General features: G+C 38.5%; 1 protein-coding gene across 1 annotated transcript in view; it reads right to left on the reverse strand.

Annotated features, from left to right (window-relative positions):
• Positions 1 to 2,367, reverse strand: part of C5 (complement C5) — an 89,988-nt gene extending 87,621 nt beyond the window's left edge. The window contains exon 1 of the mRNA XM_032418622.1: positions 2,206 to 2,367. Coding sequence (XP_032274513.1) covers positions 2,206 to 2,270 — 65 coding nt within the window. The 5' untranslated portion in view covers positions 2,271 to 2,367. The remainder of the gene's footprint in view (positions 1 to 2,205) is intronic.
• Between the last annotated feature and the right edge of the window lie 18,975 nt (positions 2,368 to 21,342).

The following is a 21,342-nucleotide window of genomic DNA, read 5'->3' on the forward strand; positions in this document are numbered from 1 at the left end:
CTTTAGTAACCATAAAATTAATTTGGAAGCAATTACATCCTTTTAAAACATCTGTCAGTCTCCTACATGGTAACTAACTTGGAATCACTTATAGACAAATTATAAAAGAGGGAAAAGAATCTCCAGACTTCCAACCATCATCTGAATTCCTCAAATGCTTACCCAGGAACAGTAGAAAATGAGAAAAGTTAAGCTCTGCTGATAATAAGGCACATTTCCTGAAATCTTACCCTGTGCGAGGCACTGTTTTAAGGGCTATATATATATAAACTCACTGTGTGGCTACAACCACTCTGTGAGAAAGGTCTTGTTATTACTCCCATTTCACAGATGAAGAAACTGATAATGAACTTGCCCAAGGTCACACAGTTAAGTTATAGAATTGGGAACTGAACCCAAGCAGCCTGTTTCCTGAATTAACAATTTCAATTGCTATACTAAACTGAATTTAGCAAGAGTTTTGCAATCTGAAAAATCTAGGGGAAAAAAAGCTATTTTAGTTTTGGCATTCTTGCAAATTTTATCTTTTTCAGTTTCATATTGTTTTAATTTTGAATTGTCTATGTGGTGGTGGCAGTGATAAAACATAAAATATTCAGTATTTAGAAGTCTCTAAAAGGTGGCTTTGGAATCACCCTTCATACAGATTTTGGTCCTTACTGGTTTATCAGGACCACAATCTATTCATATAAAAAAATCATATCTAAAAAATATATCACACTTTTCTTATTTTCTTTCAATAGTTTAAGAGGATCAGGCCACTGAGCTTGCAGAGAGGCAACAATATTATTTTGCCCTCTACCTGGAATGTTATTTCCCCAGATATTTGCATAGTTTGCTTCCGCCTCACGTCCTTCAAATTCTGTTTGAGCATCACCTCCTTAAAGAACCTTTCCTCTCTACACTTTTGGGTAATGACCCCATCATTTCCTTATCCTCTGATTCTCCTTTATTTTTTTCCTCCTTGCATAATAACCACTCGACCTTATTTATTCCTTCATTCATTGGTTCATTCACCCATCCATGATTTGCTTCTCCCACCAGAATGCAAGCTTTATACCATCTACTGTATCCCTAGGGACTATCACATGGTAGGCGCTCAATAAATTTTTGTTGAATCGATCAGTCAATCAAGTTAATTAAATTGGTTGCCATGCTGTAAATGGTACACTCTCGCTTTTTTTTCAGAGAAAGAGAGGAGATGCTTATTAAGGGCCAGTACAGTGTCGTGGAAAGAATTCAGAATCAGGGGACCCGGGTGCTAGTCCTAGTTCTACCAGTGATTTGAACTCGCTAATCTCAATCTCTCTTGAACTTCTGCCACTTGTCTTTTAAAAAGGGTTATACAAGAACTACTTGGGGAATGGGGTGATTGTGGCCATGTGAGAAAATCAGATTAGGGGTGGGAGAGTGTTATAAATTTATGATATCCTGAGTATATATTTATATTTTACATATTTGTATATATATATACAAATGAAAAATGAAATTTTTCAAATGAAATGACAAATGAAAAAAATGACAAATGAAAAAATGAATTGAAGTGGTAAAAAAGAGTCCTTAATAAAAGCCCTGCTTTTGTCTCCCTCCAGTAGCATGATCTTTGGCAAGTCACTTTCCCCTCTGTCTGGACTTATTCTTATTTGTGAAATGAGTAGATTCAATTAGATACTCTCCAGTTCCTTCTCAATACTAAAATGTTATCTCTAGATACAAAATCAGTATTTTTAAGACATACCTTAAAATGCACAATATTCCAATAATAACACTGAAATTTGTGAAGAATTCATAAATTTAGAAATAATTACAATCGCTTTTTCAAATCACAGTATTAGAACTGACCCCAAAGTAACACTTGCTTTACTATGTGCAGTACCTGGAACATACAAAGAAAAAACTATGTACCAAATATAAATAAGCAATCAATGGCAAGAAAGTTTATCATTTTGAGTTTATTTTGCGCTTTTTGGAAGAGGAATTCAAACACTTATGTAAACTTTCATAAATAATAATCCCATAAAGCTGCCATATTGTTAGCCACTCATCACACCAAGATGCTTCCATGACTTTCTCATTCAGAGATGAGACTATTCACTTGGTGTTCTAGGAAGTAGAAAGTTATTTTCAAATTAACACGGTCTGTTAAATTTTTCACTCCTCTCACCTAAGATACATTGAAAAATGAAGATGGGTTCTTTTACTTACGTTTGTTCCTGTCCCCAACTTGTACCCAGGAAGATTAAAAAACAGAGTATGCCCCAAAGGCCCATGGCTGGAGTTCGCAGTAAACCATGGGTATAACCTTCTTGAAGATTACTCTCCTTTTATGTAAACGGAGATTGAAGAATTTGGGTAAGTTAGTTTACTGGTTAATGATTAATGTCAGAAAGAGGGACTACTAAGGAGGAAAACTAAAATCAGAACTGAAACACCCTTTAATGTCCAGATGTAAAGGTAGGAGATATTTTATAGGGATTTACATCTAGAGGTTTATTTTGATTAATACAAATAAGGATATTCTAACATGGGAATTTGGCGCTGCAGTGAATGGCTCAAAGCTAGGAGCGAGTCAATCTCATTGCCTTTGGCCTTTCCCCTCTTATCAGGACAATCATTCTGATGTATCATCTGTGAGCACACCTCTGATAGATGCACTCTGATACTGACAGAGACCTACTTGGATTCAGTTTCAAAATGAGGTGATTTTAGGACAGGTCTGGTTTAGACAGGGCTCGTGAGGTACTCTTTCTAGAAAAATCCTGAGCAGGAGTGTCCGTGGCACTGGAAATGGCCTAAGGATGAGATGGATCTGCAAAGAAGCTCTGTAGAATGGTGCCTTCGTCACCCCAGTCTAGAGAAGAAGCTGAACATTAGGTAGAGGAAAGGTTGCGAGAGGCAATGAAAATGCCATGCTGAGGACCTGGCAGCATTCTCTAGGAGATAACCAAGCAAATACTTTCATATTTAGTAGGGAGTGGATATCCTCCAATATCTATTAATTCATATGACACAAATTCAAAATTTATATTCATTCTGATGGAGTATATCTTTTTAAAAAAATAAACTCACGTTTATACCTTTCAATGAAGATTTTAATAATTTTAACATGAGAACCAAAGAAAAACAAAGCTTCCTATAATAAATCTAGTAACTACAGGATGAAATAAAATTTTGTCTTTGAGATTTTTATGTTTTATGTTCACTGGAAAAATTTTTACATACGACCTTCCTTTTATTTGTACTCATTTCTATCTTACTATATAATAGGTACTCTATTTTATTTTATTATTATTATTTTTAAAGATTTTATTTATTTATTTGACAGAGAGAGACACAGCGAGAGAGGGAACATAAGCAGGGGGAATGGGAGAGGGAGAAGCAGGCTTCCCGCGGAGCAGGGGGCCCAAAGTGGGGCTCGATCCCAGGACTCTGAGATCATGACCTGAGCCGAAGGCAGACACTTAACAACTGAGCCCCCCAGGTGCCCCTATTTTATTATTTTTAAAGATTTATTTATTTTTTTGAGAGTGAGCAAGAGGGAGAGAGAGAATCTCAAGCAGACTCTGAACTGAGAACAGAGCCTGACTCGGGGCTCAATCCCAGGACCCTGAGATCATGATTAGGCACTCTATTTTAAAGTAACAAAACAGATTTCTCTAAACATTTTTCTATAATTCAGATGTTTTATGGTCACATGGCATTCCTTGCTTTGAATTAATAAGGTTTTACTTTACCAACACTTTAGTATTAAACTCATTAGAAAAAAGTCACACAAAGGAAAATTTGATACACAAATTTCACTAATGATATTTCTTGCAAATGTTATTGAAATGATAAAAATCTGCCACAATTGTCTGACAATCTAGCCCATGTGTTTCAAAAGGGAATCTGTAAAATGATTAAACTGGGTTGCGAAAGATGGATCAAGTCAAAACAAACAAAGTCCTTTTGCCATCATTTTCGGGAAAGGATACTTTGGAGAAAGCAAGAATACTCAAATCATCATGGATAATATTTGTATTTTAAGTGCAAGGAAGTTTGCTTGTATTATAGAGTCAATATTGATAAATGATATTTGCAAACCACTGGCATGTTTTCCTGGTAGAAAACATATTTTAAAATAATGGATCTTGGGGGCACCTGGGTGGCTCAGTTGGTTAAGCATCCAACTCTTGACTTCGGCTCAGGTCATGACCTCAGGGTCGTGAGGTGGACCCCCGCGTCGGGCTCTGCGCTGAGCGTGGTGCCTGCTTCTCTCCCTCCCTCTCACTCTGCTTCTCTGTCCACCCCCCACCATGTGCTCTGTCTCTTAAAATAAAATAAATAAAATAAAATAAAATAAAATAAATAATGGATCTCAAAGGTCCTCAATAAAACCAAAATTCAATTCATGTTCAAGTGTTTAAACTTTTTATCTGCCTTTTAAACATGACTCAGAGGTGGATTCTTCTTCACATTTTAAAATGTTGTCTTTTGAGGGAGCCTTTGGCTTTTATACAAATATGAATCTCTAAAGGAAGAGAATCCAGGTCTGGCAGAAACTTTGGTGGTCACCTGATCTTCCTGCTAATGCCACATCAATTCTGCCCTCAGGACAGAGCCCAAATGACTCCACTTAGTTCATGAGGCCCTTCCTGATCTGGGTCCTACTTGATTCTCCAGCCAAGTAGCTTAATTACTTATTATTCCCCGAAGTCACCATGGCATGAAGGTGTTCCTGCCGGGGGAATAAACAGTCAAATACTATCATTATTATTCTTAACCTATTTATACCCTCAATTTGGTACGTCAGGAGAATTATGGGCTATATATGGCTTACTGCTACCAGTACTGCAGAATGCAGCCTACTCCGTCTATTTAAGTGCTCGACCGTAACACCACTGTGAGACGGAATATTGGGGTACAAACTACATCTAATTGGGAACCTCCTAAATAAATATCTCTCATTAGTCACTTGTCTTCCTATATATTTAAATGGATTTCAAAAACATTCAGCTACAATAGTTTACTGAAACAAAGTCTTACCAAAAATTCCAATGTGTAAAATAGAGTAGAGGTACTCCATCCAGGTGAAGCAGAAAGGGGTGACCCTGCTGTCTGCCTGTCTCCCCCACGTTCACCCCCAGGTAGCCCTCCAGGAGGCTCAATGGGAACTCTGGGGTCCCTGGACACGTGGCTTAAAAACTATTGACTTAAAGCACCAAACAACCTCTTCCAAGTGTTCTTGTTTCACTTGGTCCATTCCTGTTACTTCCACCAACATCTCCAAGTCCAGCTTGAAATTGGTTTTTCAGCTAATCAAGCTAAAGGATTAGTTTTTTAGTTGATCAAGCCAAAGGAGAAGCCAATCTCTTTTCTCCTTATGCCCAAGAGCCACTGCTTTAGCTGCAAATTCAAGCCCTCTCCCAAGTGACTTGGGCTGTCAACACCAAATCCTCTATAAGTCCCTTGTTCCTTCACAATCCCTTACTTGTATCCAACATCCCAGACCCTGGTATCCCAACGTTGCTCAGAAATTCACCACAGACTGCAAGAGGCCTGGGAGAGGATAATGGAAAAGAAAACTCTAGGTGTTTACCCCAGAAAACTTTCACACATTTGCCCAAAGAGACCAGTACAGGAATGGTCTTTGTAGCATGATTTGTAATAGCAAAATTTGGCAGCAACCTAGAACAAGAGAGAATAAATTACTGCATTTTCATGCAATGGAAAACAATGTTGGCTGATAAAACCAACCCACAAAATGACACAAAAAGCATAGTAACGCTTATATAAGTTTAAAAAACGCAAAGCAATGCTATTGTCTCTAGACATTTACATCAGTAGTAATAACATAAACACATGATTGTGAAAGAGAAATACTACATCAGGATAACAGCTATATCTGGAAAGAGAAGGAGAATTGGGGAAGGGGTAGGAAAAGGGTATATAGAGTGTTTCTACTGTATCCATTATCTTTTGTTTTAAAGGAAGATCTAAAGTCAGCATGGCAATATTTTACGAATAATTCAGTGAAGTTTAGTGGCAGTTATACTGGCATTTGATAGATGAGTTGCTGTACTTTCCTAAAAGTTTGAAATATTTCATTGGAAAAAAAAAAAAAAGGACGGTTTGAAGTGAGGGAGGCTTGAATTCAAATCCTGACTCAACCTAACTAGGTATGTGACTTTGGGCAAATTAATGAACCCTTAGAGCCTCACTTTCATTGTCTATAAGATCAAATGATAATGCCTCATAGAGCCTAAGGGAGAATGAAATGAAATATGTATATAGTTCTTGACACATAGCATGAAAATGGTTGTCTGAGGGCGCCTGGGTGGCTCAGTTGTTAAGCGTCTGCCTTCAGCTTGGGTCGTGATCCCAGGGTCCTGGGATCGAGCCCCGCGTTGGGCTCCGTGCTCGGTGGGAGGCCTGCTTCTCCCTCTCCCACTCCCCCTGCTTGTGTTCCCTCTCTCACTGTGTCTCTCTCTGTCAAATAAATAAATAAAATCTTAAAAAAAAAAAAAAAAAGAAAAGAAAATGGTTGTCCGAAAATGGACCATCTGAAAATTATTATCTGAAAATTATTATTATTGGTTAAGACAGATTTATGACCTTCCATTCTTTTTTGGAAATACGTGCACAGCACTGTAGCAATCTGTATTTGATATAGTTTTATTTTCCTGGCTGCTTCCAGGCAGAACACCACACCAATGGTAGCATGAATCTCAGGATGAAAGAATATTTATCATTGAACACCCAGCAGAATTTTGCCCCTACTTCTTTTGTTTGTTTACTGTCAATTAAAGATCTGGGATTAGATGACTGACCTCTTAAGAGTCCATCTAATTGCTACATCCTGGGAGTCTGATATTCTAACTTAGTGAGCAAAGGAGCACAAAAAGGTTCCCACAGACCAGAAACTTTTCGGAAGGTATTTAAACAAATTTTTCTCTTGTTTATGACATTGATTTCCATTAGCAGATTATGTGCACCCTACCACTTTACCTCACCAGCTAGCTGTAAGAGGTCTTTCCTCAAAAAGAACATCCTCACTCTGACCCTAATGAAAGACACTGTTTGAAACATTTTCTTACTTCCCAGGAGTAGGTCTAGGAATTAAGAAGGCAGGCCAGAAATGTTAATTCACCATCTCAACAAGACCTATTCAACTCCAGTGCATTTTGACAGGTGCTTTATCAGAGTCGGGCATAGAGGACAGGTTCCCAACTTTTAAAGAGTATCCAAATAATGACAACACAGTAGCTACCAATTACTAGCTCCTAACATGTATCAATTATTGTAATGATGAACTTACATAAATTGTCCCTAATATGAGCAACCACTCTAAAGAGTGCTATAACCCTCAGGTTACCAATGAAGAAACTGAGGCTTCAGGGAACACATCTAACAACTTGCAGAGATGGGGATTTGATTGTGTTGGGGCCAGTAGGAAAAAGAAAAGAGACATACCGAACCCGGCTGAAGTCTTATCTTCTCTTTGACACCTTCTCCAGCTATTTGTAATTGATTCTCCATTTTATAAACTCTATAATACTTTATAGAGCCCAATCTATACATTTTGATTCTTATTTAGATGCCATGGTATATTCTAGGCAAAGGCTCAAAAGTACAACATGGGAATAAGTATGACATTAAGTGAAGGACTAGTCTGACTTATGTCCAGCTCTCCCTTCCTCATGGGGTACCTGAGGTAAGGCTAGCTAATGAGACTACCAGGCAGATGGTAGATTGGGAAGATTACCTGACAAGGCTACAGGTGGCAAGAGCCAGAGAATAACTCCCACATCCTAGGGAATATGGTGATTCAAATCCAACAGTGGATGATCTTGTATTTAGGTCCTTGAGAGAACCCAAGCCAAAAATGACACCGCTAAGCCATTCCTGAATCCCCCGCCCATAAAAACTGAAGACAGTTAATGTTTGTTGTTATATTAAGCGACGTAGTTTGGAGGTAAATTATTACCTAGCAATACTAAATTTGTACACTAGAATAGCTGTTTTTCTAAAGATGCAACGCTGGTGAAAGCTCCTTGCACTCAGTACCACCGCTAATGGGCACTTGCCTACCAATCGCCAATACTTTAATTTTACAAGTGTACTTTAAATTCTTAAGAACTACAGGCTCAGGGAGCCTGGGTGGCTCAGATGGTTAAGCGTCTGCCTTCGGCTCAGGTCATGATCCCAGGGTCCTGGGATTGAGTCCCGCATCGCGCTCCCTGCTCAGCGGGGAGCCTGCTCCCTCTGCCTCTCTCTCTCTCTCTCTCTCTCTCTCTCTCTCTCTGTCTCTTATGAATAAATAAAATCTTTAAAAAAAAAAAAAAGAACAACAGGCTCAGAGGCCTACCCGAAAGCGCCGCCTGCTGGTAGTAACTTAAAGGCATCTCAAAGCCGGCTGGAATAATTTGGATTGACAGCCAGTGCTAACACATAATGCCTTTCCAGGGTAGACTCTGGCTTCTAATTTCATGTCTCTTCTGAGAACTAGCTTCTTCAGTTCTTGGAGAGAGAAATGCCTACCTTGCCTTCTTATAAGAATGCTGAAATGTGAAATCTCTGAGCATTGAAAATCATATAAACATGTAAGGAGTTCCTACGATTATTTTTTAAGCCTCTTATGTCTCCTGCTTTATCAATTCCTTCTTTCTGCCTGCAAACATGCAAAAGTCTCCATTAATTGGGGGGAAAAAGCCAAGTATCACAGACCCCCCCTTCAATGGATTTTTCTCTAAAAATCACAGCTAACCCTCTTAAAGGCTTAGTCTGCCCCCCCTTTTATATAATTTTCTTTTCCTCCATTTATCCATAAATTCCCCCTCACCAGAATGCCCCATAGATATCTTCCTGGAAGTTAGATAGAAAAAAAATAGGAAATGAATAAAATGATTGCCCAGCAGCAGAGACCACTTGATGTAGGTTGGCATGATTTGGCATCATTCCCACTCTACAGACAAAGAAACTGATGATCAGAAAGGGCTTAAAGGAAGGAAGGAAGCCCAGAATCACATAGAAAGAGGTAGTCAAGACCACCTGTACAATGTGAGGGTCCCACTGCAAGATGAAAATGTAGACCTGCTTGTTCAAAAAGTAAGAAAAAGTGCTGTTAAAAGTATTAAAACATAAAAAGCCTTTTCCTTTCTTCTGTGGTCTCTCCCTCAACTTGCCATGGCATTTTTTTATTTGCTATTTAATTTCATTCTAAGTCAAGGAAAATTAGAGGTTTAAATTAATGGCATGAATTTTACCATTCATATTTATTTTGTGCAATAAATATGAGCAATTTATTTTGCTGTTTAAAATGCACTAATTCGTATGTAGAATCACCAAAATTAGACAGTTTGTTTTTCATAGCTCATACGTGCATATATCCTTTGCTCTTACCACAACATTGGAAATGTAGCACAAAACAAACTCAACTGTTATTTTATTTTTTTATATGTGTGTATTCTACCAACACTCTCTACCTTTGCTTATTGAAGAATAGGGAAGGCCTGAAAGGAAAAGGAGCTATGGGTTACACTGTCCTTCTCCTTCCTTCTGTGTCATCTATTTAGGGTAAGTTGTTGGCTATTAACATGAACAAGAAAGAATACGATGAGGTTCCCATCATTTGTGTTTCTTAGAATGCCACTGCTTTTTTTCTGCATTCAAACCAAGTTCTGGTCCCAAAGGAATGTGTGGCCTCCAGGGGCTATCAGCACCCCTGCTTGCTCAGTCATAGACATGACAGGCATATTTTGTACTCACTTTGAGTCTCACTAAACTTCTGCACACTGTGGGTCCACTGGAATTCTGTGTTCGTGGGGTATCGTGAATGCCCTGTGTGAATGGGGCAGCAAGGAATGCTGGGCACATGTATCATACCTATCTCCTCTGTTCACACGCCTGCTCCATTTCCCTGTCAGACGTACAGACATGAGTTCAAAGATAAAGTTATTAATAATTTCAAAAGCAGGGGCACCTGGGTGGCTCAGATGGTTAAGTGTCTGCCTTCGGCTCGGGTCATTATCCCAGGGTCCTTGGATCGAGCCCCACATCGGGCTCCTGGCTCAGCGGGGAGCCTGCTTCTCCCTCTCCCTCTGCCTCTCTCCCTATTCATGCTCTCTCTCTCTGTATCTCTGTGTCTCAAATGAATAAATAAAATCTTTAAAAAATAATAATAATTTCAAAAGCAAGTGGGGCCCTTCTGAGTGCTGGGCCCCCTGTGACTGCACAAGTTGCATGCCCCCGAAGCCAGCTCTGGAGTAGCTAAGCCAGGAGTGGACTCACATCTCTCTCCAAAGATAAGTCTCTTAACACATCTCATGGAGTCTCTTCAAATAACTCAGTGCAAGACATTGGCAGAGTGATCAAAGAATGTCAAGGAGATGAGAAACTTGTAAGAGACTATAACAGACAACATCAAACTGCTGGCTTTGGCTCTAGGATACTTCCAGAAGTTACTGAAGCTATAGAAGGACTGAAGACTAGGAAAATGAGAAGTGGCAAAGGGATTGCAGTCTGGGAGGCGAATGACAAGGAGGTTGAAGTGCTTGGGAAGGAGATGGTTGTCAGAAGGATACAACAGCCCGGTTACTTTCAGCAGACTTACAGACTGGCATGAATTAGGAGTTATGACCTAAAAGTAAGCCAGTTCCCAACGGTGGGACAGACTGTGTCTTAGCCTGTAGATGCTTAGAGAGCATTCATTTTGGCAACCAGCAACTATAGGGCACTTTCAAAATGGGACAAGATCAAAGAGACAGCCAGTATCGTGGTCCAGCAAAGGGATGTCATAACAAGTAGGTCATCCTGGTGTATTCCTCAAGAGGCCAGGCAGAAAATCACATTAAGGAAGATTGTTGGCAAATAGGTAATACCTACCTAACCATATGGCTGAGGCCAGGGGATGGCCAAGATGGAGGCAGGGTCCCTGATCAAGAAACAGACCAGGAGGAGCAGTCATCATTTAATGGGTACAGAGTTTTTGTTGCAAATGATGAAAAGGTTTTGGCTATAAATGATGTTGATGGTTACATGACATTGCGAATGTATTTAATGCCACTGAGTTGTATACTTATGAATGGTTAAAATAATAAACATTATGTTACATATATCTTACTATAATTTTTTTAAAGCTGTAAAGAAAAAAGAAAGAAAGAAATAGACTAGGTCTTAGGTTTACTGGACTAGGGAGGAGGCAGAGATTCAAAGATTAGAAGTAAGGCATATATATTAGGAAGGAGAAGTAGATGCTAAATCCCATACCACATGTACCCAGCATCTTAATAACATACTGCCTCTAGACCACATAGAATTACTTCTGCGAGTTCTGCATTTTTCTCTTAGGAAAATAAAATCTTGGGGGATGATGGATTCGATCTGGCTGGGCTGAGGGTGGGGCCTCTTAAAGGCTTTTCTCCTCCTCTGTCAGGGGAGCGAACAAAGCAGCTCCATGTGGACATCCCTGGCAGCCTTTCACTTGCATGGGCAGGTTTCCTCATCTGAGCAGCTACTGTACCAGGTCTTGGGGACAGAACCTGGGCCTGAGACCACAGGGATTTGGGAAAGGGGGAGCGCTAATTCTGTCACATAAGGGGGGGAGGCTTGCACCAAGCCCTGGCCCAGGCCATGGCTAAGGGACACCTTGAGAACTGTTAAGACCATGGTTTAGGTTTGGAATTGCCTCTCAGAATTCCTTCAGAGTCCTTGGAACCCCAGGCCCAGGTGCCACATGGGATCCAGCTTCAAGTGAACTTGGAGAGAAGGCCCATATTAGCATCCTAGCTCTCCCTTTTAAGACTCAGGTCCTTGACCCTTGTGAAATTGGTGGTGTGCATCCCAGGCATCCCTGACTTGGGAATGAAGGATGTGCTGGAGAGAGCTGGGAATGGTGGGGGAGGGGGTGTGATAGAGAGATGGCCGGGTTGTCATTAGCGATGGAGAGACGTGAAGGATGGCAATCAGATGGAGAAGTTTGACAGTTGGGATAATATATAAAGGATAGAGAAGAGGAAAAGAGGAGAGAGAATTGAGATTTCGGTGTGCCTGCAGTCATTCATTCAACAAATGTTTACTGGGCATCTAAAATGTGCCAGACACTGAGCTAGTCGCTGGGGCAGCAACAGGGAACTAGACAGGATGCTCAAGGAGCTTGGGGTCTAGTGTTGAAAACAGACCACCAAACAAACAGTTAAACCAAACTGTGATGAGCATTATGATGGGGGAACTACATAGGGCCAGGCAAACAAAATGAGTTTACAATAATTAGACGTATGTTCTGGCTGCATATAGCAGACAACCAAAATCACTGTTGGCTAAATGAGATAAATGTTTATTTCTTTCTCACATAAAAGAAGTCCAAGGCTGTGATGGCATTTTTAAATGTCATGAGAGGCAAGGGCCATTATCTTTTTGTTCCACCATGCTATCATCCAGCTTTCATCTTTAGTGTTACCTTATGGTCCGAGATGGCTGCTGGAGCTCCAACCATTGTTTCTGAGTTGAGGGCTACCAAAAGAAGGCAGAAAAGAGACCCCTCCCTATTTAATCAACTTTCTTTGAGCAGCCTTCCTCGAAGTCCCATAAATACATTTCATCAGGAGACTTGGGAATAGTCTGTACCCAACTTCAAGGGAAATTGAGCAGCAATGTGGCCAGCTAAAATTCAGGTTTTGATAATAAAGAGGAAAGAAAGAACTAATTCTGGGTTAGTTAGCAGTGTCTGACATAAGTGTTTCATCTTTTGCGTTCCATATTCATGAATACTGAAACATGATGTTGAATTCTAGTAGAAATACCAAAGATTATTGTTTTTGGCAATACAGAGTATTCTCTTGTAATAGAAAGCAGAATTCATAAGGAAATATATTTAAATATTTCATTTTAAGAACTTGATCTTAGAGGGGGAAAGGTGAATTTTTCTGCCACCATGTGTTCAACTAAGGAGACCTTCTCTCCGGCCATCAGTAGCCAGGACTGAACAGACCACCATGAAGATAGTCAAGAAAAGAGCAAGGACCAGGGGCCAGCCAACACAAATCAGGGCATCAGACAAACTTTGGTCAAGAGATCTTGCTATTATAAAATGATCCCAGTTGTAGCAAAAAGGAAATTTATATATTGATAACAATGTTAAAGGGTGTTTGGGAATTCTTCTGTAGCTTTTATGCCTCAGGAGTCACTTCTGAATATCCCCATCTCAGTGCCTGTCACCTGAGTCGATGCTGATAAATGTGGGTAGAGTGAACATTCCCATTGAACTTGTCTCTCAAAGAATTCCCCTTTTTACTTGCTTTTAGTATAGAATGACTTGGAATCCATAACTTCAAGTTGCTACAGTATTTCAGAGGAGTCAAGGAGCTGATTAAAAACCTGAAGGTTTGGCTACGGTGGCAGAATTTGGAGCTGATGCCTAGGATTGGACCTCACTTCTAATGAAAGCACGTGGGCACCAGAAGTAAGAGCAATTCACTGTTTCTGATTATCTGTTTCATAAACTCTTTCTTTTTTTAGGTAACCATTTATTTAATGCGTTTATAATTAGGACAGCCAATCAAAAGTGAGTGACCCCACTACTGTTTTTAAAATGGAAATCAATTCCCAAGTAATGTTAAGTGTGCTTCTATTCTACTTGAGGCCTTAATTAAAAGCATAAATAATATACATAAATCTTGTGAAAGCTGCACCCTGAAGGAAATGAAATAGAGCATATTCTAAAAGATTAAGGAAGAATTTAAGATCTATGTGAAGCCTCTGTCTAAAAGCAACTAGCTATCCTCACTGGAAAGTTCTTCAAGCCAGTGAGAATGGTTACCAAATAATATGCCCCACTGAGGCAAATAATGCCGTGAAAAAAGACCTCTAACTGTCTTAACCTTCCTTAAAATGCTTTTTGATCAAAACTGAATCCAAATCCATGATTCTCTCATATAATTAAAGTACTTAGAAGAATACAATTTATGAAGCATCCTTACTGTGTCATCCCTTACATGTATATTTATTTAAGCATTCATGTTTGTCCAAGTGGTTTTCACCTCCATGATCTCATTTGGGTTTTACAACTCTAAGCATGGTGGTGAGGGTAAATGTTGAATTCAGAGAGGTCAAGTAACTTGCTCAGGGCTGCACAGCCAAGTATGAGCCATTCCTGAGCTGGCATTCACACGGTGCATTTATTTCACAGTTATTTAGTGTGCACACACTCTTGGCAGATGAGTACTGAGGACACAAACAGAGACAGTCGCTGCTCAGGGAGCTTCAGTGTGTGGACTCGTGAATCAGACTGCTGGGCTTAGGTCCTGCCTCTGCTCCTCACTGTTGGACGTTGTGCATATTACTTAATCGCTCTGTACCTCAGTTTCCCTATTTGTAAAGGGAGAACAAGTAAAATACATACTTCAGTAGGGCTGTGGTGAGAATTAGGCACATTAATTCTTGTAAAAAGCTTAGGACAGAATCTGACCTTGAGTAAGTCCTCAGTAAATGTTAGATATTTTTAGTAGGAGAGACAGACATTAACTACATAAGCATGCTTATGAGTGTGTAACGATAGACTTGAGGTAAATAATAGAAAGGAAAGTAACAGTTCTATCAGAGCTTGGGCTTGGGGCTAATGGAAGTTCCTCAAGAAAATTGCTCTAACCGGAACTCTGAAAGATAAAATGGTATTAGCTATCTGGGCACTCCATACTGGGATTTGGGGTTTTAATTCCTGGATTACATACTCATTTTTAATGGACTGCAACTCTTAGCACAATTTACTTAAGACCAATTTTATTGATCTGAAACACATGGAACCAGTTTTTTCTAGAATGAAAAGAACACAGGCCTAGAAATCAAAAGGCCAAGGTCCCAGTTGTAGGTCCGCCATCAACTTACTACAGTGGGAAGGGTCTGCTTCTGGCCAGGTCTGTTTCCTCTGTGCCCATCTCTCCTGCACTCCCTGGAATATTTTGACGGAAATCCCAGCATCTTTATTTTATCTGTAAACATTTCAGTATGTATCTCCCAAAGACAGTAACTTCTTTTTTTTAAACCTCACCCTCAAAAACAATAATTTCTTAACATCATCAACTATCCAGTCAGTGTTCACATCACCGCCAGCAATTCATGAACTTCAACCACCACCACCACCACCACCACCACCACCACAAAACATCAATAACTTCCATTAGCCCTGGAATAATTTCATTTAGGGCACTGGGTAAAAGTATTAAGGACATACACACAACTTTTTTTTAGCTATATTCTATTCTGCTACAGTTATAGGCCTGCATGTTACTTAGCTCATAATAACTGTGAAGTAAGGGAACGATAGCAATGCATCCCATTGATTCATATACACTTCTTTTTCCCCAAGCACTTTAATATTTTTTGCCACCATGTAATAAGAGCTGAACACAAAGTACATTACTCAGCTGAATGCAGCCAGCAAATGAGAAACAGAGTACTATGACATAATGTCCATTCACCCCACTTACTTACATCTTGGCTCCATGTGGCCATTAGCCTCCCCAGATGTCTACACATTTCACTGTCTCCATAACTCAGCTGCCACAGCCCTCCCTCACACAACTTTCTGCCAAAGTTGTTATTTTTAAGATAAAGTATTATATGTACTATGATGGTTTTTGTTAGAACTTACTCTCTTTGCAGCTTCGTCAGATTGTTGTTCTTTCATTGCTGTTGTTAGTGCTCTGGTTACAACGTTGCATAGATTTTTTTTAGCAGTCTGTCTCCCTCTTATTTTTCAGTATAGCCGAAAGGTCATTAATTAATTATGGAAACCACTTAATGGATGAAATATTGAGATGCAAAAAATAAAATAGTCTTAAAAATAATTTACAAACGGTACTGATTTGCATTGTTACCCATAATTTGAGGGAGAACTCAGTAAGGAATCCTGTTTTTATCCCCCACTTCAACCTCCGAGCAAATCAGAAAGGCTTTAGGAAAGTAGGAACATGAAATTGTTGCTCGCAAAATGATCGCTTATAAAAACATTAAGTGAACAAAATATGTTCAAAGATATAGATGTTTCTTTTTTTATACTAGGTTACAATTAGAGTCTAAAATACGCTATTGCCAAAGTTCTGGGTAAACTGTCAATAAAATGATAAACATATTACAATGAACAAACTGTTCCCTAATTCAGTGTATCATACTAGCTGTTTACCTTTATTTGAAATGCCAACACCTTGAATTTCCCAGGTAGTTACTCAGTTAGCATCAACTCCAGCTGATGTCTGGAAAATAAAATAAAATATTTCATAGCTATCACACACAGGTGAGCCTTAAATAACCTGGAACCAATTTAACACTTCTGATCTATTAATCAGAAGTGTTTATGGTTTTCCCTATAGGCTCTTGAAGCAAATTGCAAGAAAACAAAATTAAATCAGTGGCCTTGGGTGGGGAGAAGGTTAAGAAAAGAGCAAAGGATAACAAGGGACTCCTACATTCTCAGAACAATTGGCTAAACATTGATAAAGTTGAACAATATGAAATAGCTGTTTGTGTAGGTGAAGAATATTTGGATATAGGCATATCCATATGGTTTGCTATAGATTGAATGTTTGTGTCCCCCCCCCCCCACAATTCATACATTGAAATCTAATCCCCAATGCGATGGCATTTAGAGGTGAGATCTTTGGAGGTGCTTAGGTCATGAGGGTGAAGCCTTCATGAATGGAATTAGTGTCCTTACCAAAGAGGCCCCAGGGAATTCCCTCATCCCTTCTGCCATGGGGGATTACAGTAAAAGAGCTATCTGTGAACCAGAAAATGAGCTCTCACCAAACACTAAATCTGCTAGTGCCTTGATCTTGGACTTCTCAGCCTCCAGAACTGTGGGGAATAAATGTCTGTTGTTTATGAGCCACCCAGTCTGTGGTATTCGGTTTTAGCAGCCTGAACAGACTAGGACATGGTTCAACCTTATATACACTCCCATGTTTTGTTTTCATTGCTCTACTTTCATAAACTGAAAGGGCTGTTATAAGTTGTCAAACAAAAATTAAATTATGCTCAGGGCGCCTGGGTGGCTCAGTTGGTTGAGCGACTGCCTTTGGCTCAGGTCATGATCCTGGAGTCCCAGGATCGAGTCCCACATCGGGCTCCCTGCTTAGCAGAGAGTCTGCTTCTCCCTCTGACCCTCCCGCTTCTTGGGCTCTCTCTCTCTCTCTCATTCTCTCTCTCAAATAAATAAATAAAATCTTAAAAAAAAAAGTCTTAAAAAAAATTAAATTATGCTCAGTGAACTCTACTATGTAATCAAAAACAGTTCAAACAAAAGGAAATTTCAGAATACTAAAGACCATTAGTCCAAACAGTCTATTTCCTAAGTGTGCATGGCACAGTCCTAGAATAAAGATGGGGATAAATAACAAATTGTCTGCCTTCAAAGAATTCATTCTAGAAGAGGAAAGAAATATGTAAACAAATACATGATCACAGAAAGTAATAAGTGCTTCAATAAAAGCATGTACAAACTACAGTAAGAATGCAAAGAAGTAAGTATTTAATTCTTTGGAGACCACTTTTTGGAGAACCCAGTGTTCGAGTTGGGTTGCCAAATGTGAAATACCTTTCGTCAGGAGTGGGGAGTTAAGAAGGGGTGATGAGCATTAAGGAAGGCACTTGATGTAGTGAGCACCGAGTGTTGTATGCAACTGATGAATCATTAAATTCTACCTCTGAAACTAATAATACAGTATATGTCGACTAAATTGAATTTAAATAAAAAGTTTAAAAAAAAGAACATTTCCAGGAAAAGGTAAGAAAACTGCAAAGAGCAGGTAGTGCTGGAGCCGAGGGGGCACAATAAAGGGTGGTGGTGAGGGCTGCTGGGAGATGAGCTGGAGCTGTTAGCGAGAGCAGTGGATGAGAGTGTCTTTTTTTTTTCTTTTTTTTTAAGATTTTATTTATTTATTTGACAGAGAGAGACACAGCGAGAGAGGGAACACAAGCAGGGGGAGTGGGAGAGGGAGAAGCAGGCTTCCCACCGAGCAGGGAGCCCGATGCGGGGCTCGATCCCAGGACTCCGGGATCATGACCTGAGCCGAAGGCAGATGCCCAACGACCGAGCCACCCAGGTGCCCCGGATGAGAGTGTCTTAATCTACAAAGATTTTGCCTGATAGGTCATGGAGAAGTGGTTTTAGGTGGTGAAGCAGCATGATCAGATTTGGATTTTAACATCATCACATGAGTAGCTGAGCTTGGAGAGTGAATTAGAGAAGTGGATAAGGCTGGAGTCAGGGAGAATAAAGGAGGCTGTTGGGCGTCAGGCAAGTCATGATAATGGAACAAAAACTGACCATTTCTCAAACCTTATGGATAATCAGTTATTCGCAGTGTGTGTTTATTATATGAAGAAAATATTGCCTTCTTTTATTTGTTATATAGATAAATAGCTTTGGAAATACATATGTAAATGGATGATATATATCATTGGTGTGTTTGTTACAAAGCAGTTATTTAGAAAGACTGAAATAATTATATAGAAGCATAAAGCCCAGATATCACCCCAAACTACATGCTCAGTATAAGTCCAAGGTAAGTGAAATGGCATTCTTCTACAAAGATCATCAGTGCTGCAGTTAATCCTGCTACTGAGGGAAAAACCAACCCAACAACCAAAAAATTAACCTTGATCAAATGTCAGTGCTATCTTTAATTATCAAAGAAACATTGGAAGAGTGACAGACCACTTATTTATCATATCTGGATATTCTTAAAAATTCCTAGAAAAGAAAAATAAAATTTTAGAATACCTTTTAGGAACATAATATAATTTCCATAACCATAAATGCTTCTTACAACTTCTATTGTGTTCATGTTCAATACACCTACATTAAAAATATAAAAACACAGGGTAAACGTAGCATACATACAATAGAGTTACATGTTAAAGCATGATGGTTAACCTTTAAATATTTTAAGGAATTTGATCAAACATTTAATTTTTGTGATATCAAAATAGGAAAATAAAATCCTTGATTTACGGTGTCTAATATGTATTATATGCAAAAAGTAAAGTACAGAATAGTAATATCCCATAGGTATAAAACAAAATATATAGAGATATAGATACAGATGTAGATATAAATGTTTATATAGGCAGAGAAAACTTCTGGAAGGATATAAAGAATTGTAAACAATGGCAATGTCTTGGAAAGCAGGTAGATAGTGGGGTCAGGAATTTTTTTTTTTATTAATGTCTTGTCCACATTTTATTTTTTTAAATTATTTCTTGGGGGTGCCTGGGTGGCTCAGTCATTAAGCATCTGCCTTCGGCTCAGGTCATGATCCCAGGGTCCTGGGATCAAGCCCCGCATCAGGCTCCCTGCTCAGGGGGAAGCCTGCTTCTCCCTCTCCCACTCCCTCTGCTTGTGTTCCCTCTCTCCCTGTGTCTCTCTTTGTTATTATGTTCAATTAGCCAGGATATAGTACATAATTAGTTTTTGATGTAGTGTTCAAAGATTCATTAGTTGTGCATAACACCCAGTGCTCATCACCACACGTGCCCTCCTTTACCTTGTACTTCACACTCTTCCATACAGTATTATTTTTATTATGAAAACTAGTGTGAATCTTTAATAAAAGGGTAAAGAAGGATGTACCAAAGCAAATCAACAAAAGGCAAGAAAGGATATAAAGAAACAATAAGAAAGCATATTCAATAGAAAATATAAGAGAACATGAGTAAGTATAAACTCAATAAACTTGAATGGGTTTAAAATATCTCATTAAAAGTCAGACATTCTCAAAACAGGTAAAGAACCAAAAAAACTTATCTAGAGATGGATTTAAAAGCTATACACCAGCACTGAGATAGAAAAGTTGAAAATAAAGGAATGGAAACCATATACCAGTCAAATACTGACAAAAGATAAGCTAGTAGTTAAATAATAACTTCTGATAAAATAGAATTCAAAACATTTAAATGGGGTAAAAGGAATACTTTATGTGAATAACATTTACAAAAAGAAGAAAGTCATAAACCTTTACGTATTTAAGAACATAGCTTTGAAATATAGTAAAACTGTAAGAAATACAAGGAGACATCTTAATAATTTATATTGAAAAGAAATGTAATAACTTTAAAAAGTTAGAAAAAGAACAATAAAACAAAGAAAGTTAAAGGAGGAGATTAATGGACTATATAGGGAGAAAGCAATAAAACAAAACAATTATAGATGTAACCAACAAAACTAAAAGTCGTTTCTTTTAAAACACCAATATAATAGAGTAAGCTCTGGCAAATCTGATCAAGAAGAAAAGAGGACATGAATTAACAACATGGAAGGTCTTATGCTAAGTAAAATAAGTTAGGCTGAGAAAGAAAATTCCATATGATACCACTCAAATGGAATCTTAAAAAAAAAAAAAAAAGAATAAACAAACAAAAAGCAGAATCAGACCTATAAATGGAGAGAACAGATGGTTGCCAGAGGGATGAGGGTAGGGAGTTGGGGAAAATGGGTGAAGGGGAGAGACAGGTATGGGCCTGCAGATATGGAATTAATAAGTCACAGGAATAAAAAGCAGAGCATAAGGAATACAGTCAATGATATTATAATAGCGATGTAACAGGACAGATGGTAGCTACATTTGTGATGAACATATCAGAATATACAAACTTGTCAAATCAATAAGTTGTACACTGGAAACTGATGTAACATTGTGTGTTAACTATACTCAAATTGAAACAAAAAGAATGATTCTGCCCTCAATGTATACACTATATATAGTGAGAAAATTAATTTTTTCCACCATAATTAAAATATCAATAATAATATCTATTATTAGAAATACTTATATATTTATTTATGCTATATTATAGGCAATTAATAATGTTTTAAAGAGAAAAAATATATATAGAGAGAAATACTTCTGTAACCCTTGGAGTGAGGAAAGCTTTTCTAATCAAAACACCAACCCAGAAACTCTAGGCAGTTTTGACCTCCTCAATATTAAATACTCCTGATGCCACAAACAAAGGTTACAAGACCAATGGATTAGGGGAAAATATCTGCAGCATATTTATCATATTTTATGTGTGTGTGTATGTGTGTTTTTATATATATATATATTTTTTTTTTTTTGCAACTTACATGTAATAGACAAGGATTGGTTTCTATGATGTATAACAATGTCTATAAAATGATAAGCAAAAGACAGAAGCCAAAGCAAAAATTGACAAAGGTATAAAGGTTAATCATAGGAAGAATTATCACTGGCCAACAAACATATGTAAGCACATGTAATAACTGTTACTTTACATGGAATCAACTTGCTAAATAAAATAACACTTCCAACTCATCAGATTGGCAAAAATTATAGATGGATAATAACCCAT

This window comes from Phoca vitulina, unplaced genomic scaffold, assembly GCF_004348235.1.
Source record: "Phoca vitulina isolate PV1807 unplaced genomic scaffold, GSC_HSeal_1.0 scaffold21, whole genome shotgun sequence".
NCBI classification, from domain to species: domain Eukaryota; kingdom Metazoa; phylum Chordata; class Mammalia; order Carnivora; family Phocidae; genus Phoca; species Phoca vitulina.